We start from the raw sequence: 18,790 nt of genomic DNA, 5'->3' as shown, positions 1-18,790 counted from the left end.
TCTCAATTGTCTCTTGTTTTGTGTATTGTCTTGCATTAGTAATAAAATAATAATACAAAAAAAGGCAAGATTTCAAAGCTCCCTGTCTCTCACACACCCCTGAGACCGGGGGCCTTTCCCTCTTTCACTCTTTCCCTCTTTCCCTCTTTCCCTCTTTCCCTCTTTCCCAACATCAAAATATCTGACAGTAAATAAAAAAGACTAATGCAATCAAATCAATTTTGTTGCTAGTCTTTCACATATCCTACTAATAACCTAGCATTTAAAGGATTACAATCCTGAAAATAATTGAATGTTTGGTAGTTTTGAACAAGTCAGAAGTTGTTAAACTGCACAGCAGAAAAATATAAATACATTTGAGGAGGACACATGGGTTAATGTTACAGCAGTGGTGTTGTTTTACCTTGATATACTGTAGAAGAAGCTCGTCACGAGTCAGGATACTGCTCTCCACTGTGGTGACGATCAGCATGAAGAACTCCACACTCCGTACACTACAGTATGTTAAAAAATGTACCACATTCTTGAGCAGTTATTGAGCAGGCAAGGAAAGTAAAAAGAAGATCTGCACAACAAGAAGGTCCCGTTTGAAGGGTTTATTAAGTGACGTTTCGAGCCAACGGAGGAAGAGCATGTTGGCACTATGGCGTCTCGGTGTGCCAAATCAGAAAGAGTAAAATAAGTTACTTAAAAGTGCAGAAATCTTTACATTTAATGCAAAGATCTATTTACCACTATAATAAATGTTGATTGTTTTCCATGTTTATTTTTGTCTGGACGAGACAGGAGACTGAAGACACATCAAGAGAGTGACAAACAGTCATCGAGGGCAGAAATTGTATTTGCAGTGAGTTGATCTGAAAAATCATAAAACTTTATGTTGAGTTCATAACAGCCTCGTGAAAATCACATATCACAGTTCTTTAAAAGCGTCAGTCGTCTTGTTTGGTCAGTGTAATCATCTTCATGCGGCTTTTGTCTTGGCTGTGAAACAGATATTTCATCATTATTTGAGTCCCATTCCTCTGTATAAATCACAGCTGTAGTATGTTTTAAAACACTGATACATACGCCAACCTGGCGTACGTATCCTTACGCAGCAGAAAAGGCTCAAATACTTGTCAAGATGAGTATCACAGCTTTAAGCGAGAGCACAGAACTCACCTCACTGTCAAGAACATAGAGGAGATTTTCCACCACCATCTTCCCCACTCCTTTAAAGCACACATAGAAAGAGAAAATATTAAACAGGCCTTTTAACTTTGTGCAACTGTTTCATGATGCTTTGTTTCTATTAGTTATTCTTTCTCTTTTACCCATTAGAAATCATAAAGTTTGTCAACAAATGCTTCAAAATGCTTTACATAATCTACAAATCCCAAAAACAATACACAAAAGTAAAGTCTCAATTAAACCCCAAATGAAAAACAACAATGTCGCAATAAACAAGAAGACATAAGGCTTTCACACCTGCAAAAAAACTCCTGAAAAACTCTGAATGTGTGAACGCATTTTTCAGTCGGACTTCACTCAGAGTTTCTCCTGCCAGACCCCTAGGATTTTTTCCTCAGCAAGTCTGAGCGATCTGATGTGAGAACGCAGCAGGATATTATCCGGAGAATTCAGCTCAAGCCAATGAGAGAGGGGCAAATATTCTTATTATAGCATAGTACAGCGGACTCTGTTGCTCTGTCCGCTACTTCCGCGTTGTTTTTTTAACATCACGTCTTACCTCAGGAGACCCCAGCCCCCGCTCACTTCTGACAGGGATAGTCTCCCACTGTGAACAGCCAGGTCAGGAGAATCTCTGGAGCAGTCCTCCTGAAACGATCTAGATATTTTCAGGAGTGCATGTGTGCAAACGGCTTTTGAGATTAAAATATAAACTAAAGCTGACGAAAGGAGACAGTAAACAAATAAAATCAAACATCACCATAAAAATAACAAGAAGGCCTTTTCATAAAAATAAGTCTTTCAAGAGGAATTAAAAGATACTGATGTTGCAAGTCTGAGATCCTCAGGAAGGTCGTTACATAGCCGTGGAGCCTGAACAGCAAATGCTTGGCCTCCTTTGCTTTAAAGGTTTGATAACAATACTGTGAGTTACTGTCCAAAAAACGTGAGCCCATTAATGTGTCACTTTTTGCTTCTAAATGTTAATATGATATTAAATGTTCAGGCGTTGAAAGGGAATTTAAAGTGTTTAGCTATGTATACACTGTACCTGGAACGAAGCCGTCGCTGACGGAGTGAGCGAGCAGATCTTGGCCTGATGAGGGTCCATCATGCAGTGAGTCGGTGGGACCACATGGGAAACTGAACATAAGGACAAACAGAGGTAAGTTTGTGAAAGGTGTAATTTCATTGAAATAGCTGAGGTCAAAAATGTTTCAAAGAGATAAGTGTTCAAAACAGAGTAAGTCTGCAGAGTTCAAACACTTTAAAAACAAGTTTCTGGTTAAAACTTTTAAAAAGTCGGAAGTTGTTCATCTGTGATCTACCTGTATTGTCTATGTAAAGATAATGCTTTTGGATTGATTAGTCATGCATGCCGAGGCCAACTTGGCTATGCCGGCTAAAAATGTTCTTTCTCAGAGAGTATTACAAACATTTCACAACTTTATCTATTTTTTCTGTCTTTTGTAAATCTACAGACACTGAGGACGGCCTAACGAAGGATACAAACGTCATCATCCTCCTGGTAATAGAAGATCATTCAGCATGGCATGAAGGACTATTTGCATATGGTAGCTATGCTCATGGGTCTGCTGTATGCTATTCACATTGACTGCCAAAAGGAAGCGCAGTATACATTTAAAGTCGTACAGAAGAATCTAATGACTATAGGTGGTGACCACTGCCCCCTTCAGGGGTCTATGGACTGAGAAAAAGACTTCTTCGTAAAGCTGTGACGTCTGGAGTTTTCTGAATGCTGCCAAGAAATATTTGGACATTGTCTCATATCTTTTCTAAAATGTTTTTTAACATTGTAAGATCACCTCATTACATTTGTAAATTATTGATTTTTACAAGTTTATTGCATCTGAAAATGCTGAGTAAAGTGACCGATAAATGGTAAATTGTTTTTTTGCACATTCTTGGGTGGAAATGTTTTTACCAGCAAGCCAGCACAGTATTTCAGGTGAAAACATTTGTAAATGTTTAGATGTGCTATTTCATCTGATCTGTTATTAAAGGTTGCAGAACTAAAGTTGGCTGGTTTCTATGATAAAACGGAACCTGTGAACTGAATTGTTATCCTCCACACATATTGTGTTTCTTTTAAATGTACAAGGATGGATTTTTTTTTAAATTCTTATTATTGTTGGGTTGGTTCTGTTTTAATTTAGACATGTATGTTATAATTTGGTCAAGAGCTTGTTTGTGAGTTTGTGATCCAGACCTGGTACGTATTTCCTTATAGGTACATTAATCACATTCAGGTCTGGTCTGGTCCAAATTGTTTAAGGTGCATTTTGACAGGTTTCTTTTGAAAATGTTCAGTAGATTTTCAGTAATCATGCAGGCAAACAGCACTTACAACATATGCTCCCTAATCGAGGTAACAACCTGCCAGATTTAGTAATTCATGAACAAATAAAAACTTGGGAATTATCTGTGTTAAAACAGATTATCCTTGAATGTTAAACCAGGGAAAAAGCCAGTAGACAACCTCTGCAAGATTGGCTCTAAGAATTTGCTGTCAGTTTGGTATTTTTAGACAAAACAACCTCACAATGACAAATACATTTTCAGACATTTTCATTACCTCTGACAGAAAGCAGAATATCAGTCAACCTCCTAAGATACAATTTCTCATTTTTCATTTTGGAGAGGAAAGAAAACATTTCTGAGTAACAAGTTCAAAATTCTTTCATTTTCATTAAAGCTGAAAAGTGTGCCCCTCCCCTCCTGGGTCCAGTGAAGGTCTCCCTGTCAAAAGAAGAGGATCTGTGTGGATCACCTGTCAGCCCTTGGTGTGCTCAAAACTTGACAGCATCCATTAGCAGCCAACAAACATAGTGATCAGAGTAAAAGCTCTACTGGAAACAAATAGAGGGGTGGTATGGCATGAAATATGTCTTTACAGTGGTTAAGGCTTTTTAAGAGGATATTTGTAAAGATGCAGCCAAGAGAAATGGGCCCTTTGTCCTGTTATCCTTTTTTTTATTCTGGTAATATATATAAGTAATTAATCCCAGTCTGTATCACTTTGGAATAAAAACAATTTCCTTTATTTATAGAACACTTAAATCCAAGTTTAAAAAGTGTTTCACGAAGGCAGCAAAATCAAAAACAGACAAGTCATAAAATCATCAGACTTTAAAGGAGAACAGATGTCTACAGTACTCAGTTCAGTCCAAAAAGGCTAAATATTTAAAAAGAAATAAAAAGCATTGAAGAGGATATGATTAAATGCAGAAACAGGAAAGGCTCTACAACAAAAGTGAGTCCTGATACTTCCCCTTACACCTGCTACTGCTGCTGATACTGCTTCAACACTAAAGACGACTACAGCAGCAACAAGGTGGATGTTTCATCACCTGAAGTACTGTACAGGAAAAGTACATGCAAATATGTTCCTGCACTTGAACTTCTAGGATCTGTTAGGACTGGACTTCCAGTAAATCTCTGCCCAGATCTGACCTCCAGTTCACCTAAAAATGCAAAACATCTCATTAGAAGCTGCTGCATTGTAATTATTGAGCATGGAGGGAGAGAGAGGAGGAGGAGGGGAGGGGAGAGAGAGAGAGAGAGAGAGAAAGAGAGTGCATGCAGTATATCCTGTAGATTTATGTTTCCTTGTCTGTCCGGTGCTTTTCAGTGGGTGTGTGACGTGTGCATGAGTGCATGAGTGCATGAGTGCATGAGTGCAAAGATCGGCCCCTCCAAGTCTGTCTGATCTAAAAACAACAAGACCAACTTTCAATGTTAAGGTGCTCTGAACTGCACGTCATTATCAGGAGTGAGGTGGCAGGAGGGGAGGGGGCTTAAGGTTCTTGGTTTTTTATCTTTGAATTGTTGTGAGCTTCTCACACATTTATTTGGTTTAAAAAAAAAAGAGAATATTTACTGGATATGCATATTTTGAGCAGCACAGTGAAAATGAAGCATAAAGTTTTATGAAAGAAAAGTGGATGATGCTGCACAATGCAAAGTTTTTCAGATCCTTACTGTCTTATTGGGGGGGGGGGGGCAGCTAGTCGTCCATCTTTGTGACTGTACTGCACTCTAGTGGTCACAAAATGTTAATGACGTTGCTGATGAATGAGCAGACATGGTTAGGTTCAGGAAAACCTTTTTTTCCCTTTGCAACTTGAAAAACTTTAAAACTGTAACAGTGACATCAAGAGGCGGTTTAGGCTGCACTCCTCTCACAACCAAGTATCGTGCAAACTTGTGTGGCAGTTATTTTTAACCATTGTGTCACAGCACACTACCGTGCCATGAGAGAAAGTCAGGTGTGCCATTGTGGAATTATCCAATTTCACTTAATAGGTCCTAAAAAAACATTATTTAGTGACTACATGTAATTGTTCAGCGTCCGGAGCAAGCAATGTAGTGACTGGTAGAGTAATACTCCTCCGTGCCTCCATTCAAAACATTGCTCCCATTTTCATCAAGAGGTTGAAAAACACTGAGTTAGAGACACCGTTGTCACACCATGTACTGCCCATTATTCTTCTTGTTCTAATATTTACAGTCTAGGGTTCTATCTTATTTCATTTGCACTCATATGCATGCTCTTCTTCTTGTCTTTTTACTGCTACAACACTTGATTCCCCCACTGGACATAATCTCACCTTCCTAATAAATATCCTATTTTGTATCTACTATTAACAATCACCAAGCAGCTGTTAGCACCCTAAATAGAAAATCCCATGGTAGTATCTCATAATATTAACAAACGTTTTGAAAACTTAAAAAGAAGAGTCTATATTTAAAACGACAGCCTCACAATTAAATACGAGAACCTTCCTCACATTGACTAATCGTATCAACATACTGACTTTGTTTCTTATTATGTAGGCTATCACACAACAATGTGCGGGGAAAAAGGCAAATCAAGAGATTGATGCATCTTAAATGTTAAATATCCTTTTGGAAGTTTTTTTTTTAATGGTTTGAGATACTACGTCATTATGTTTGATAAACTTCACAACATTTGAGATCCGCTTATTCATTTGCGAAATCAAGAAATGTATTTTTGTAAAAAAACAAACAAAAAAAAAACGTGTTTTTCTTTATGATTGACTAAACTCAAGGCTAAGGCTATTTTATGTATTATTATAAATTATTATTTTCTGACTATTATAACTATTTATCATCTGAAATAAGGAAAAAACGATTATTTTATGATTTTATTGTCAGAGAATTGAAATAAAAGAATGAAAGGCTATTTTATTGTATTGTTACATCCCTCCTGCAGGGAAATAAAAAAAATTAAGTCATTCTGGGAAGGGAGCCAAAACAATTATTAATAAGACAATTTACGACACTTTTATACGACAGAGGATTAGGGCCATGTTACATTTTTATTTTTATTTATTTTAATTTTGAGATTAAAGTCGTAAATTTACGAGGATTTACGACTTTAATCCGGATAATGTACGATTTATTTTTTATTTTTTTATTTCGAGATTAAACTAAAAAATTAACGAGAATAAATATAAATATACGAATTTAATCTCGAAAAAAAAATGTAACATGGCCCTAATCCTCTGTCGTATAAAAGTGTTGTAAATTGTCTTATTAATAATTGCTTTGGCTTTCCAGAATGACTTCAGTTTTTTTTATTTCCCTGCAGGAGGGATGTAACAATACAATAAAATAGCCTTTCATTCTTTCATTTCAATTCTCTGACAATAAAATTATTTATTTTTTAACGTGGCCCTAATCCTCCGTCGCACCTTTAACAACAAACTCTAAAATAAAAATCCAGGCAGCTTGTTTGAGGTTACTCAAGGGTTAAATGGAACCCGCTTTACGACAGTCGTCACGACACTACCACGTCATACGACTTTTTTGGAGGCTTATTCAAAATGGAGTAGAGCTTAGAGTTACCTGTCCATTTGGGTTCTCGGCTTTAACTCTAAACGTTTTAAAAATAATTGCAGGTGAGGATAAACGCTTCAGAATGACAGACGAGAAGAAGACAGGAGGCTCGCTCGGTTTCTTTTCCAGCTACGATGATTTGAGCGACAGCAGCGACTCCGAGGAGGAGGCAGAAAGTCGGAGGAAGAAAGCGGGGACGGACGCGTCGGGAAGCGGAGCTCAGTCCTCCAAACACGGGACCAAACGAGCAGCCAGCGGGGCCCCTTTACCCAGACCAGAGGAGCTGTTCGGCTCCGTGTCCAAGCCCGCCTTCCTCTACAACCCGCTGAACAAGGAGCTGGACTGGGACAACCTGACAGTCAAAGCTCCGGAAGAGGTAAACACACGATAGGTACACAGTGACGTAAGAGAGGTACAGTGGCGACTGTAGAGTCTGTTGGGGCCCTTGGCAGACATGGATAATGGGCCCCTCCAACGACTATTGTGCTGTTTTCACTCCCACACAGAAGATAGAATAGAATTACTTCATTGATCCCAAACTGGGAAATTTTGTGTTTACAGCAGCAGGTTATCCAAACACACAATATGAGTAAATAAACACAATATGAGTAAATAAACACAATATGAGTAAATATACACAATATACACAATATGAGTAAATAAACACAATATGAGTAAATATACACAATATACACAATATGAGTAAATAAACACAATATGAGTAAATATACACAATATACACAATATGAGTAAATAAACACAATATGAGTAAATATACACAATGAGTAAATAAACACAATATGAGTAAATAAACACAATACACACAATATGAGTTAATATACACAATATGAGTAAATATACACAATATGAGTAAATAAACACAATATGAGTAAATATACACAATATGAGTAAATAAACACAATATGAGCAAATAAACACAATATGAGTAAATAAACACAATATACACAATATGAGTAAATAAACACAATATGAGTAAATAAACACAATATGAGTAAATAAACACAATATACACAATACGAGTAAATAAACACAATATGAGTAAATAAACACAATATACACAATATGAGTAAATAAACACAATATGAGTAAATATACACAATATGAGTAAATAAACACAATATACACAATATGAGTAAATAAACACAATATGAGTAAATATACACAATATGAGTAAATAAACACAATATACACAATACGAGTAAATAAACACAATATGAGTAAATATACACAATATGAGTAAATATACACAATATGAGTAAATAAACACAATATACACAATATGAGTAAATAAACACAATATGAGTAAATAAACACAATATGAGTAAATAAACACAATATACACAATACGAGTAAATAAACACAATATGAGTAAATAAACACAATATGAGTAAATAAACACAATATACACAATACGAGTAAATAAACACAATATGAGTAAATAAACACAATATACACAATATGAGTAAATAAACACAATATGAGTAAATATACACAATATGAGTAAATAAACACAATATACACAATATGAGTAAATAAACACAATATGAGTAAATAGACACAATATGAGTAAATAAACACAATATACACAATATGAGTAAATATACACAATATGAGTAAATAAACACAATATACACAATACGAGTAAATAAACACAATATGAGTAAATATACACAATATGAGTAAATAAACACAATATGAGTAAATAAACACAAACACAATATGAGTAAATAAACACAATATGAGCAAATAAACACAATATGAGTAAATAAACACAATATACACAATATGAGTAAATAAACACAATATGAGTAAATAAACACAATATGAGCAAATAAACACTATGAGTAAATAAACACAATATACACAATACGAGTAAATAAACACTATGAGTAAATAAACACAATACACACAATATGAGTAAATAAACACAATATGAGTAAATATACACAATATGAGTAAATAAACACAATATACACAATATGAGTAAATAAACACAATATGAGTAAATATACACAATATGAGTAAATATACACAATATGAGTAAATAAACACAATATACACAATATGAGTAAATAAACACAATATGAGTAAATATACACAATATGAGTAAATAAACACAATATGAGTAAATAAACACAAACACAATATGAGTAAATAAACACAAAATGAGTAATAAACACAATATGAGTAAATAAACACAATATACACAATATGAGTAAATAAACACAATATGAGTAAATATACACAATATGAGTAAATAAACACAATATACACAATATGAGTAAATATACACAATATGAGTAAATAAACACAATATGAGTAAATAAACACAATATACACAATATGAGTAAATAAACACAATATGAGTAAATAAACACAATATGAGTAAATAAACACAATATACACAATATGAGTAAATAAACACAATATACACAATATGAGTAAATATACACAATACGAGTAAATAAACACAATATACACAATATGAGTAAATAAACACAATATGAGTAAATAAACACAATATACACAATACGAGTAAATAAACACAATATACACAATATGAGTAAATAAACACAATACGAGTAAATAAACACAATATAAGCAAAAAAAAACACTGAGCAAAAAAAACACAATATGAGTAAATAAACACAATATGAGTAAATAAAAACAATATGAGGAAAAAAAACCACAATACAACCAAAAAACACAATATGAGCAAAATAAACACAATATGAGCAAAATAAACACAATATGAGCAAAAAAACACTATTAGCAAAAAAAAACACAATATTAGCAAAAAAAACACAATGAGTAAATAAACACAATATGAGCAAAAAAAACACTATGAGCAAAAAAAACACAATATGAGTAAATAAACACAATATTAGCAAAAAAAAACACTATGAGCAAAAAAACCCACAATATAATAAGTAAATAAGCAATAAAAAATATCAAAACTAAGAATGGGAATATATACAACCAGGATTTAACTTAACATTACTCGTCTAAAATATGAAAGATTATAGATACTATAGGTCAGGGACGGGCGACTTCGTTCACAGCAAGGGCCACACTCATTTAATTCTCACTGCCAGGGGGCCAAATTGTAGCATACATAAAACGATTACAGTCAATTATGTCTCAAATTTAACTCAACATATACCAGTGATCTAATATTATTATGGACATATTTCTGGTTTTCATGATTTCATGGCAGATTTGTCATGTTTTCTTCATGTTTCCAATTAATTGATATGTAAAAATTGACCTAAGGGCCACGTTGAGGGTTGATGGGGGCCGCATGTGGCCCACCCCTGCTATAGGTTAAAGTGCATGAGTGTAGACATGTTATCAGCAGAGACGATTCAATACAACGGCGAGTAGACAGACAAATGAAGTGAACATGAGTGCAGGGATCATTTGTAAATTCAAACATGTTCAGAACAGATTACAGTAAAGGAGAGACAGATGTTATCATGATGACAGTTCTCTGCTCGCAATGAGGTGAGCTGTTGTACAGAGAGAGTGCTGTCAGATGGGGCTCCTTTATTTAGGGAGTCATTGCACAATTTACACAGTTTGAACTACTGCTGTGGTTTTAAGTTTGTCAGCCCTTGGGGGCCCTTTTACTAGCCCTTGGGGGCCCTTTTCTGGCCCCGGGGGCCCTCAAGCAGTTGCCTGCCTCACCTGTTGACAAACAGCGCTTCTGAGGGAGTCGCCAGCCTGTGGTCTTATGTTATTTTGACTGTGGTGCATTTTAATCACTTCACGCTAGGGCTGGGAAATATATTGAGTTTTTAAGATATATCGATATATTTTCAAACAAGATCTAGGGTAAGACGATATCGTTAATATGGATATAGTTCATGTTGCATTAAAATAACGTTACAGAGGTGCCAGGTCACCTTTTTCTCATCTCACTGATGATGACTGACTGTCTGTCCCTCTTAACCCTGCTCCTCCTCCTCTCTCTCTCTTTTATTGTAATTTAGGAACATTTTTATTTTATAATATTACTTTTTAAATTCACAAACAGGTAGTTTATTTTTCCATGTGTTTTCACTGTTAATAAAATACATATCGACATATATCGAGTATCGCCATTCAGCTGATCAATATCGAGATATGAGTTTTGGTCCATATTGCCCAGCCCTAATCTGAATCACATGCATTTATCAAGCTTAAACACTCTGAACACTCAGTTTTCTATACGTGGGTCAAGTAAAATGTTAGGTTACTTTTTCCTTTGATGATGGTAAAAAAAAAACAAAAAAAACTCAACGGCCTCAAAGGACTCGTGTTCTGTGTAGAAACAAATGCAAGTTCGTCTGGTACACATCACTCAAAAACCAAACCACAAGCACTGACCAAAACAACAACATAAACTGTACATTAGTTGACAGAGACACATATTATATACAAGTGTAAAGAAGTGGCTGTGCGATGTTGTTCAAATCAAACCAGGATGAAGTGACCTCTGGAGTTAAAGTGCTGCTGCGGGATGTAAAGAGTCAGAGTATTAAAGTGCTGGAGAATTGGACGTGGTTGTGATGTATTTGAAGTAATAGCCTGAGTAGCAAAGTCATGGTGTTTACACTTTGTAAGCAGAATTGATATGAATCATGTGTGGTAATTAATAAAGCCAATATGTTACTATCTACGGTATATTTGCTGCTTCTTGTATTGTGAAGGACTTGAAGCCTTTATGCTTCCTGCTCATGTCAGTGAGGCTTTTAGATGTCAGCCTCAGCTTGCTTTTCCAATCCTTAACTTTACGCCTCCTCTTTCTGCTTCTCTCTGTGTTTCTTGAAGCCTGCCAGAGAGTTCAAGCCCTGGAAGACAAATGCTGTACCTCCGCCTGCGAGCTACGCTTCAGAGCCAGAGAAGAAGAAGGGACCTCCCCCGGGCATGGACATGGCCATCAAGTGGTCCAATGTGTATGAGGACAACGGGGAGGATGCACCACAGGCTTTCACAGGCAACGCCCGCTTCTTACCCACAGAGGAGCAACTCTCTGACTCAGGTTAGTAGAGTTAGTAAGATCTCAGTGCTTAGGTCGATAATATGTAAGTGGACATGAACCCAGGTAATTGAGTTTTTCATCTTTGTCATACCTCAGGAGTTTTTCTTCTTTTTTTAATATAAATCTTTTGAACAAACAGGACAAAGAAACACACATGACAGCAGGGACTTGTATGAGCAAATCACAGATCACATGGGATTTAAAGACAATCGAAACAAGACATCAAAATATTTTGTAAGACAGTATCATACATGGACATATCTATATCACAGATTTCAGACAGGGAGTATACAACATAGGCAGGACTGTAAAATACAACACCCAGAGAGCATGAAGTACTCACAGAGGTACAGGAGGGGCGCCAATCGACATTGCAGCACCCCCTGCTTAATACGTCTGCTGTGCCATGTGGGAGGTGGTTTAGGAATGGTTCCCACAACGTACCGAAAACCCTTTTCGTTTCCCTTCAACACTGAACTTAAGCGTTACATTGGAAAGACTTTACAAAATGTCCCCATACCTCTGATTAATAGATGGAGGCCTGGACTTAATCCACTGAAACAATATGCATCTTCTCACGAATAGAAGAAGCTTGTTGAGAAGTTTTTACTGGACACTTGTCAAAGGGGGCCTCTCATCTGAAAGATTTAATACAAACAAAACAGGATTTATTTGTATATTCAAACCAAAAATGAAGTTAATTTCCTGTGAGACCTTTTCCCAGAATTTAGATATCAGATGGCAGCTCCAAAAACTATGCAAATAAGATCCAACCTCTTTCCTGCACTTGATGCAAATAGGGGAAATGTTAGAATAGAACATTTTAAGGGATTGGGGTGGATCCTGTACCGGCTCTCAGTTAGTCTGTTGCACAAAAAGGTTTGAACTTGCATTTCTTCCTGCACAAATAGGCAGATGTGTTCTTACCGTCATCATAGGAAATATAATACAACATGCGTACACATCCCACATATTGAACAAAATGATAACTTTAATAATCACCTGATAAGAACATAAAGAAACAGAACAAACAGGTTTTCAGGTGTGTCCAAACATTTGACTCGTACTGTATGCATTTTATTATTTTGGAGCTTTTCAGCATTGAAAAGAGAAAAGCCCACACACTACTCTGATCATCCATGTGCAAGCGTGGAAGCCTCTAACCTGCCAATGAGTAAACTAAAAGTTATTATTTTCCATTTCCACCACCCTTCCCCACCCCCCCCAAAATCCCAATACCAACCACCCCGCACCACCATGCCTCACACTGCACAGATGAGGATGCAGAGAAGGGAGACCTGTCTGCAAAGAAGCGCCACGTGGAGACTTTCCAGCAGAAGGAGAAGAGGAAGAGAGACATGGGACAAGCTACCTCGGAAAAGAACTTCGTAGAGGAGGAGAAAAGGATCCTCAGGCAAAATATTGAGTGAGACCCTTTAATCAAGAGAGCCGTTTCTAATTTAAAATATTTCATGTCAGACGAGAGCATTCACAGATACGAGCACAACGATCAAGTAGCTGGTAAGCTGCAACCACACGCAGGCATTGTTACCTGTGACGTTGACATTATTTGTAGTAGTGTAATATTATAGCAGAGAAGGACTGTGAGTCACAAGTGTGAAGAAAAGTATACTTCATGTAAACCCAGAGGCAACACTTTTGACTCAAGAAGTTGGATTCTGGTAAATCCCTGCAGATTATTCTTCAGAGTTAGAGGAAAGTTCAGGGATTTACTGTCAGGGTTGTAATCTCACAGTACTGGCCATCTTTTTTCACCTGCTCCCTTCCATGGGGCAAAGGGATATTTGAAACCATTAGATAAAGATACTTAAAACATGTTCCGGGCATTAAAAAAACAGGTGACACATTGGTCCGCTTTAGGTTTGACCAAAAGTGTTAACTTTTTTTAGTACCACTTTCTTTTTGACACAACTTCCATTAATCTCACACACAATAGTACTGAAGTCATTAAAGAACAAAGCTAACATTGCTCCTCCAACCAAAAGCTGTGACACAAGCGAGATAGAGCTGTGGCCATGCCGAGTGAGAGAGTGAGTAAAAAGTACCAATAAACAAATAAGAACAAAGCGGTGAATCCAAGAAATATTTCTGATTGAGAGCGGTGATGTTTCAGAGAGGTGCCAGACTTAGTTTGAATCCAGTCCTAGCCGCTCCATCCTACCTGCTGTCTTTGAGGCTCTACTCTTTATTACACCTGCAGTCCTTCACATCCAGAAGAAAAAATCAGGCCGTTCTCATACTCAGGTTGTCAAAACACAGGCAGCTGATATCGACACACAAGGTACCATTTAGTGTCTGTTGCAAGCAAACTAAAACAGGGACAACGATGTAACCTAGTCGCTACATCATATTTTAGAGGGGGGGGGGTCTAGGCTTGAAGTTACACGCTTTCAAGTTGAGCCTGGAAACTTTCTGAACATACCAATATAAGAAGAAACAAAGTGCACTGAAACAGCAGTGTGTAATAATCGATGATTTCCTTTCTGTATCCGTCTCTACTTCTAGTCATTACGCCTTTCAGAACTATTTAAATCATAAATGTGCGAGTTTGTGTCGTTGTGTTCTGTCACTTTTATTTTGATGTTGTATTTAAAAAAGGTGTCGGGCGTCTTTTTCTATCCCAGTAAGAGTATCAAAGTTCAAAATGTCTGGTATCATGACAATCCTAGTCCCACTGTGGCACCACCTTTGTTTGACTTAGGTATTGGTCGTAAAGACAGCAAGGTGAAATTAGACTTTTCATTCATTCAGTCTTTATTTCATCTATTTAATCGAGAGATGAACACAAATAGATGAATTGTTTCATCCTCTTTGATTGCTTTCAAAAAGAGGAATAGTTTATAAAATGTTATCAGTACTCCAAGTGGTTCACAGAGACCCCCCCCCCCCCCCCCCCTCCTTCTGACAGATGAAAATAATTTCATGTGCTGCCGCCCGCTTACAACAAACATGGACATACGCTAAACACGCTGTCAGTCTCGCTCTGCTAATAAAGTCTTATATTTTTAGAAATGATCTCAAACACAGACAGAAAAAAGTGCAGAGTAGCAGTTCAGTGTGACAACAAAATGAAAAAACTAACAAGAGGCTTTCAAAGAGGAAGCAACGGAGTGTTACTGTAACATGTGTGACCTCTGGAGATTCATATTCAGCTTTACAATATACCTTGAGGTCCTCTTGCTAAACTTACCATGCATTGCTAGCAGTAAAAAAAAAAAAAAACAGTTAGCTTTGTTTTTGTTAATCCTTGCCGGGCCCGTCCTGACATACCTCCTGGCCCCCACCTAGGGGTCCCACGCCCCATTTTGGGAATCACGGTCATAACTAATTGGAGTGAAGACTAAATCTACTAGACGTTAACAAACAAACATTTAATGTAAATTATGGTTTTGTTGGATTTGCCATTTTATTAACTGAGCAAAAATAACAGTGACGTCGTCGTTGTGTTGTTGTTTGTGTTTGTATTGTTAAAAACCAAATATCTAATTAATCACCACAGAGGGAATGACTATGTTTGTTTGTGTGCTGACGATGCTGTGGTTTTTTTTCTTTAAAAATGTCTTTGAATCTGTTAAAATTACATTTTTAAAAAGTTGCTTGTTTTTCCACCTTATGGGCACCAGATGTCGCCCTCCATCCACACGAGAGAAAAAAACACTCCTGTTGTGTTTGCAGTCTGGTCTAAAGCACCGTGTGCGTGTGTGTGTGTGTGTGTGTGTGTGCGTGTGTGAAGTCTTCTTTGTTTTGATCTTCAATGTTGGAAGTGTGACTGTCTCTACTCAGTCTCGTGTAGCTCGTATTACAACGGACTTTATACTCGTGTGAAATGAAACTACTCGCACGTTTAGTATCACGATGATGTTTGGAACGTTGTGCGGTTATATGGACCTTTTTGTTTCTGCTCATTCGGTGTAAACAGTTGTACATTGACAGTTTTATAGTTTGTTTTTATTGTTATATTATTCATCATAAACCAATTAGGCAATAAAAGGCATTTTTCTTGAGAAAGCTTCTCCTGTCAGTTGTTTCTACTGTTGCTTTTAATGATCTTTAAAAGTAGATTTTCTGTCTCAGGTATTTTTCTGGGGATTAAATCTTAATATAGAAACAAGATGGATCTTAAGAAGATGTCTTGTATGTGTTGTGTGTTATTGCTCAGAGCATTTCAACATGTTGACTGCTGTTTCCAGTGTTTATGCTCTTGTTTCAGAATGATTCCTGCACCAGGAATTTCCCTAAAACCCTTCAACATTTAATCTGATTTAAGGTCAATGCTTTTAACTTTTACTGTAATGAGTCACTCTACAAGGTCCATCGCTGTGCAATACATGAATACCATCAACCTAACATTTAATCAATTTGTGGCTGGTCATATACCAACCCTTATTTCTAGAGCCTGACCGGTTTTGATATCGGCCGACATTTGCATACCAGGTGAGTATCGTTATCTGCAAATTTCATGGCAGATATGCGTCGATATTAGCAGATTTATTTACCAGTCAAACAGCATTTCATTTGAATATCGTTAAATAACACTTACTGTTCTCTTTCTGGCTGTCACCAGCAGAGTTTTCTATATGGATTACAACAAGCATCATCACTCTGCAGAGTGTCAAGCGTTGACGCACGTACATGAGCAGTTACTTCAGATTCAGATTCTTTATTGTCACATGAGGGGAAATGTGGTTTGCTGCAGGAGCACACGGAAGATAAGAAACACAAGGAACGCATCACGGCAAAATCTCAATAAATTAAAAAAATCAGACAACACAACAAAAATATAAAACATTGCAATTAAATCAGTCAAGAGCTCAAACTAAAATGTGAATTTCCGAACAAGTTATTAAAGTGCAAAGTGGAGGTGTGCAGATGTGCAGTTAAAGTCCGAGAAGAGCAACGTAAGGGTTAATTGTCATTTAATATATTAATTGCACTTTCCAGTAAAGTGACCATCTTGTCTACATTATGTATCTTTTCCACATGTGTTGGATAACTGCATTTCAGGGATCAACACAATGAATGTGTATTTCTATCTATCACTACAGATCGAAAATAGAGATGAGAAAGATAAGATTTTTCTATCCTTAATATATGATATCAGTGTCGACCCCCCCCCCCAAAAAAAAAACCTGTATCGGTCGAGTCCTATACCTTCTTACCCTCTGACTTTCTGAATTGTTGTTCTGACTAAAGGGGATGTTCAGGTGAGTTCTCAAGGTCCTCACTTGTTACTCTTTCTTCTAACACCACATGGATGTAGTGTTCCTGAAAAACACAGAAAATTCAATGTTGATCACATTTACACAAAAGCAAAAAAAAATGCTCTAAACGATTATCGTTGGAATCCAGGTTTCCCTACATTTCCCAACATTCCCTCGTCCATTCTTTACATTTCCGTGGCCGTTGGAGCACATAATGGTTTTCAGAGCACTGAAAATGAAGAAAGTTTTCCACTTTGAAACAGCTTGGTGATCAGAGGAATTCCTGGCCTATCTGTCATTGTGGGTTGACATGAAATAGTGGTAAATATGCCTCTGATAAAATTCCAGCCTCCAGGTATGTGCCCGGCCTTGTCTGAAATGTGTACCTGTTCCCGCGCAGCAGCAGCAGCAGACTGATTTTATCAGCCATATTTATGAACAAATAACTCTTCTCTCTCTCTCTTTCTCCCCCGCGCTGACTGTTAGAGCGACGACCAGCGAGGTCATATCCATCACTGTTTCAAAATGACTCATCTTGCCGTCAGTCTTGTATAAGATTTCACAGAAAATAGATGTTTTGCAATTTGTGTTTCTTAGGAAAGTTAAATACCTGCAAAGCTTTTTTTTTTTCTGTGGTTTAGATTGTTTATCTCTTTGATAAATCGACATCATTCAGCGACTGCAGCCTCGTTGTATCACTGAGATTATGTTACCAGAGGGGGGACAACATTTGCCACCCTTATCTTCATTCATTTAAAGAGAATATTTCATGTTACACCTCAACGAAAATGTGTAAAGGTCTAAAGTATTTTGACTTACTAACCCCAATTACAAGAGGGCTTCAATTACTTAGTACCGTTTCCCGCCATGAAGTGTCAGTCACACTCACCGTTTATCACTGTGACACATTTACTGGAAGGTCACAACCTCCTCATGGCCATTGAGCATTCAGGGAGCTTTACTGAGCTGGCTGCCTACAGCTGCTACTATCTGACTTATGACATTTTCTCACAGTCAGCACAATGTGGCAGCCTGCATGTAAATGTAGTTGTGGCTGTTGTTTGATGCTGCAGGGCATGAAAAGCCAATACAAGGAGCATGCTTTCTACACTTTGTACTTTTCTTAGTCGTTAAAAGGGAAGAAAGGTCGGCTGGCATGCTCTGTACAAACATACATCATCATTATTATTATTATGATACCCATGCTAACCTGCTGCTGATTAGCAAGTCTGGGTTTAGTATCTTAGATTGGCCTGTTAGCATGCTACTATTTGCTAACTAGCCATAAACATTACGTTAAAGCTGCAGTTCATTGGATTGACACTACTTTACAGGTATTTGAAACAACCCATTGTCAAGTTTTGCTGCAATGATGCATTTTATGTTAGCCAACCCGGGATGTTAGCATTAGCATGGTTACTGCCACCAAAATTAATCAATCACTCAATCTTTATTTGTTAAGTGCCAA

The 18,790-nt window shown here is 36.9% G+C and overlaps 1 protein-coding gene across 1 annotated transcript; it reads left to right on the top strand.

The window, feature by feature from the left end:
• The first annotated feature begins 7,012 nt into the window (after positions 1–7,012).
• c6h1orf52 (chromosome 6 C1orf52 homolog) lies at positions 7,013–16,129 on the top strand. The gene is made up of 3 exons (XM_020633758.3): positions 7,013–7,432; positions 11,890–12,100; positions 13,376–16,129. Exons 1-3 carry the CDS (start codon positions 7,139–7,141, stop codon positions 13,528–13,530), a joined length of 660 nt encoding a protein of 219 aa, XP_020489414.1. The 5' UTR covers positions 7,013–7,138; the 3' UTR covers positions 13,531–16,129.
• The last annotated feature ends 2,661 nt before the right edge of the window (positions 16,130–18,790 follow it).

This window comes from Labrus bergylta, chromosome 6, assembly GCF_963930695.1.
Source record: "Labrus bergylta chromosome 6, fLabBer1.1, whole genome shotgun sequence".
NCBI lineage: Eukaryota > Metazoa > Chordata > Actinopteri > Labriformes > Labridae > Labrus > Labrus bergylta.
This window is presented reverse-complemented; position numbering and strand designations above follow the sequence as displayed.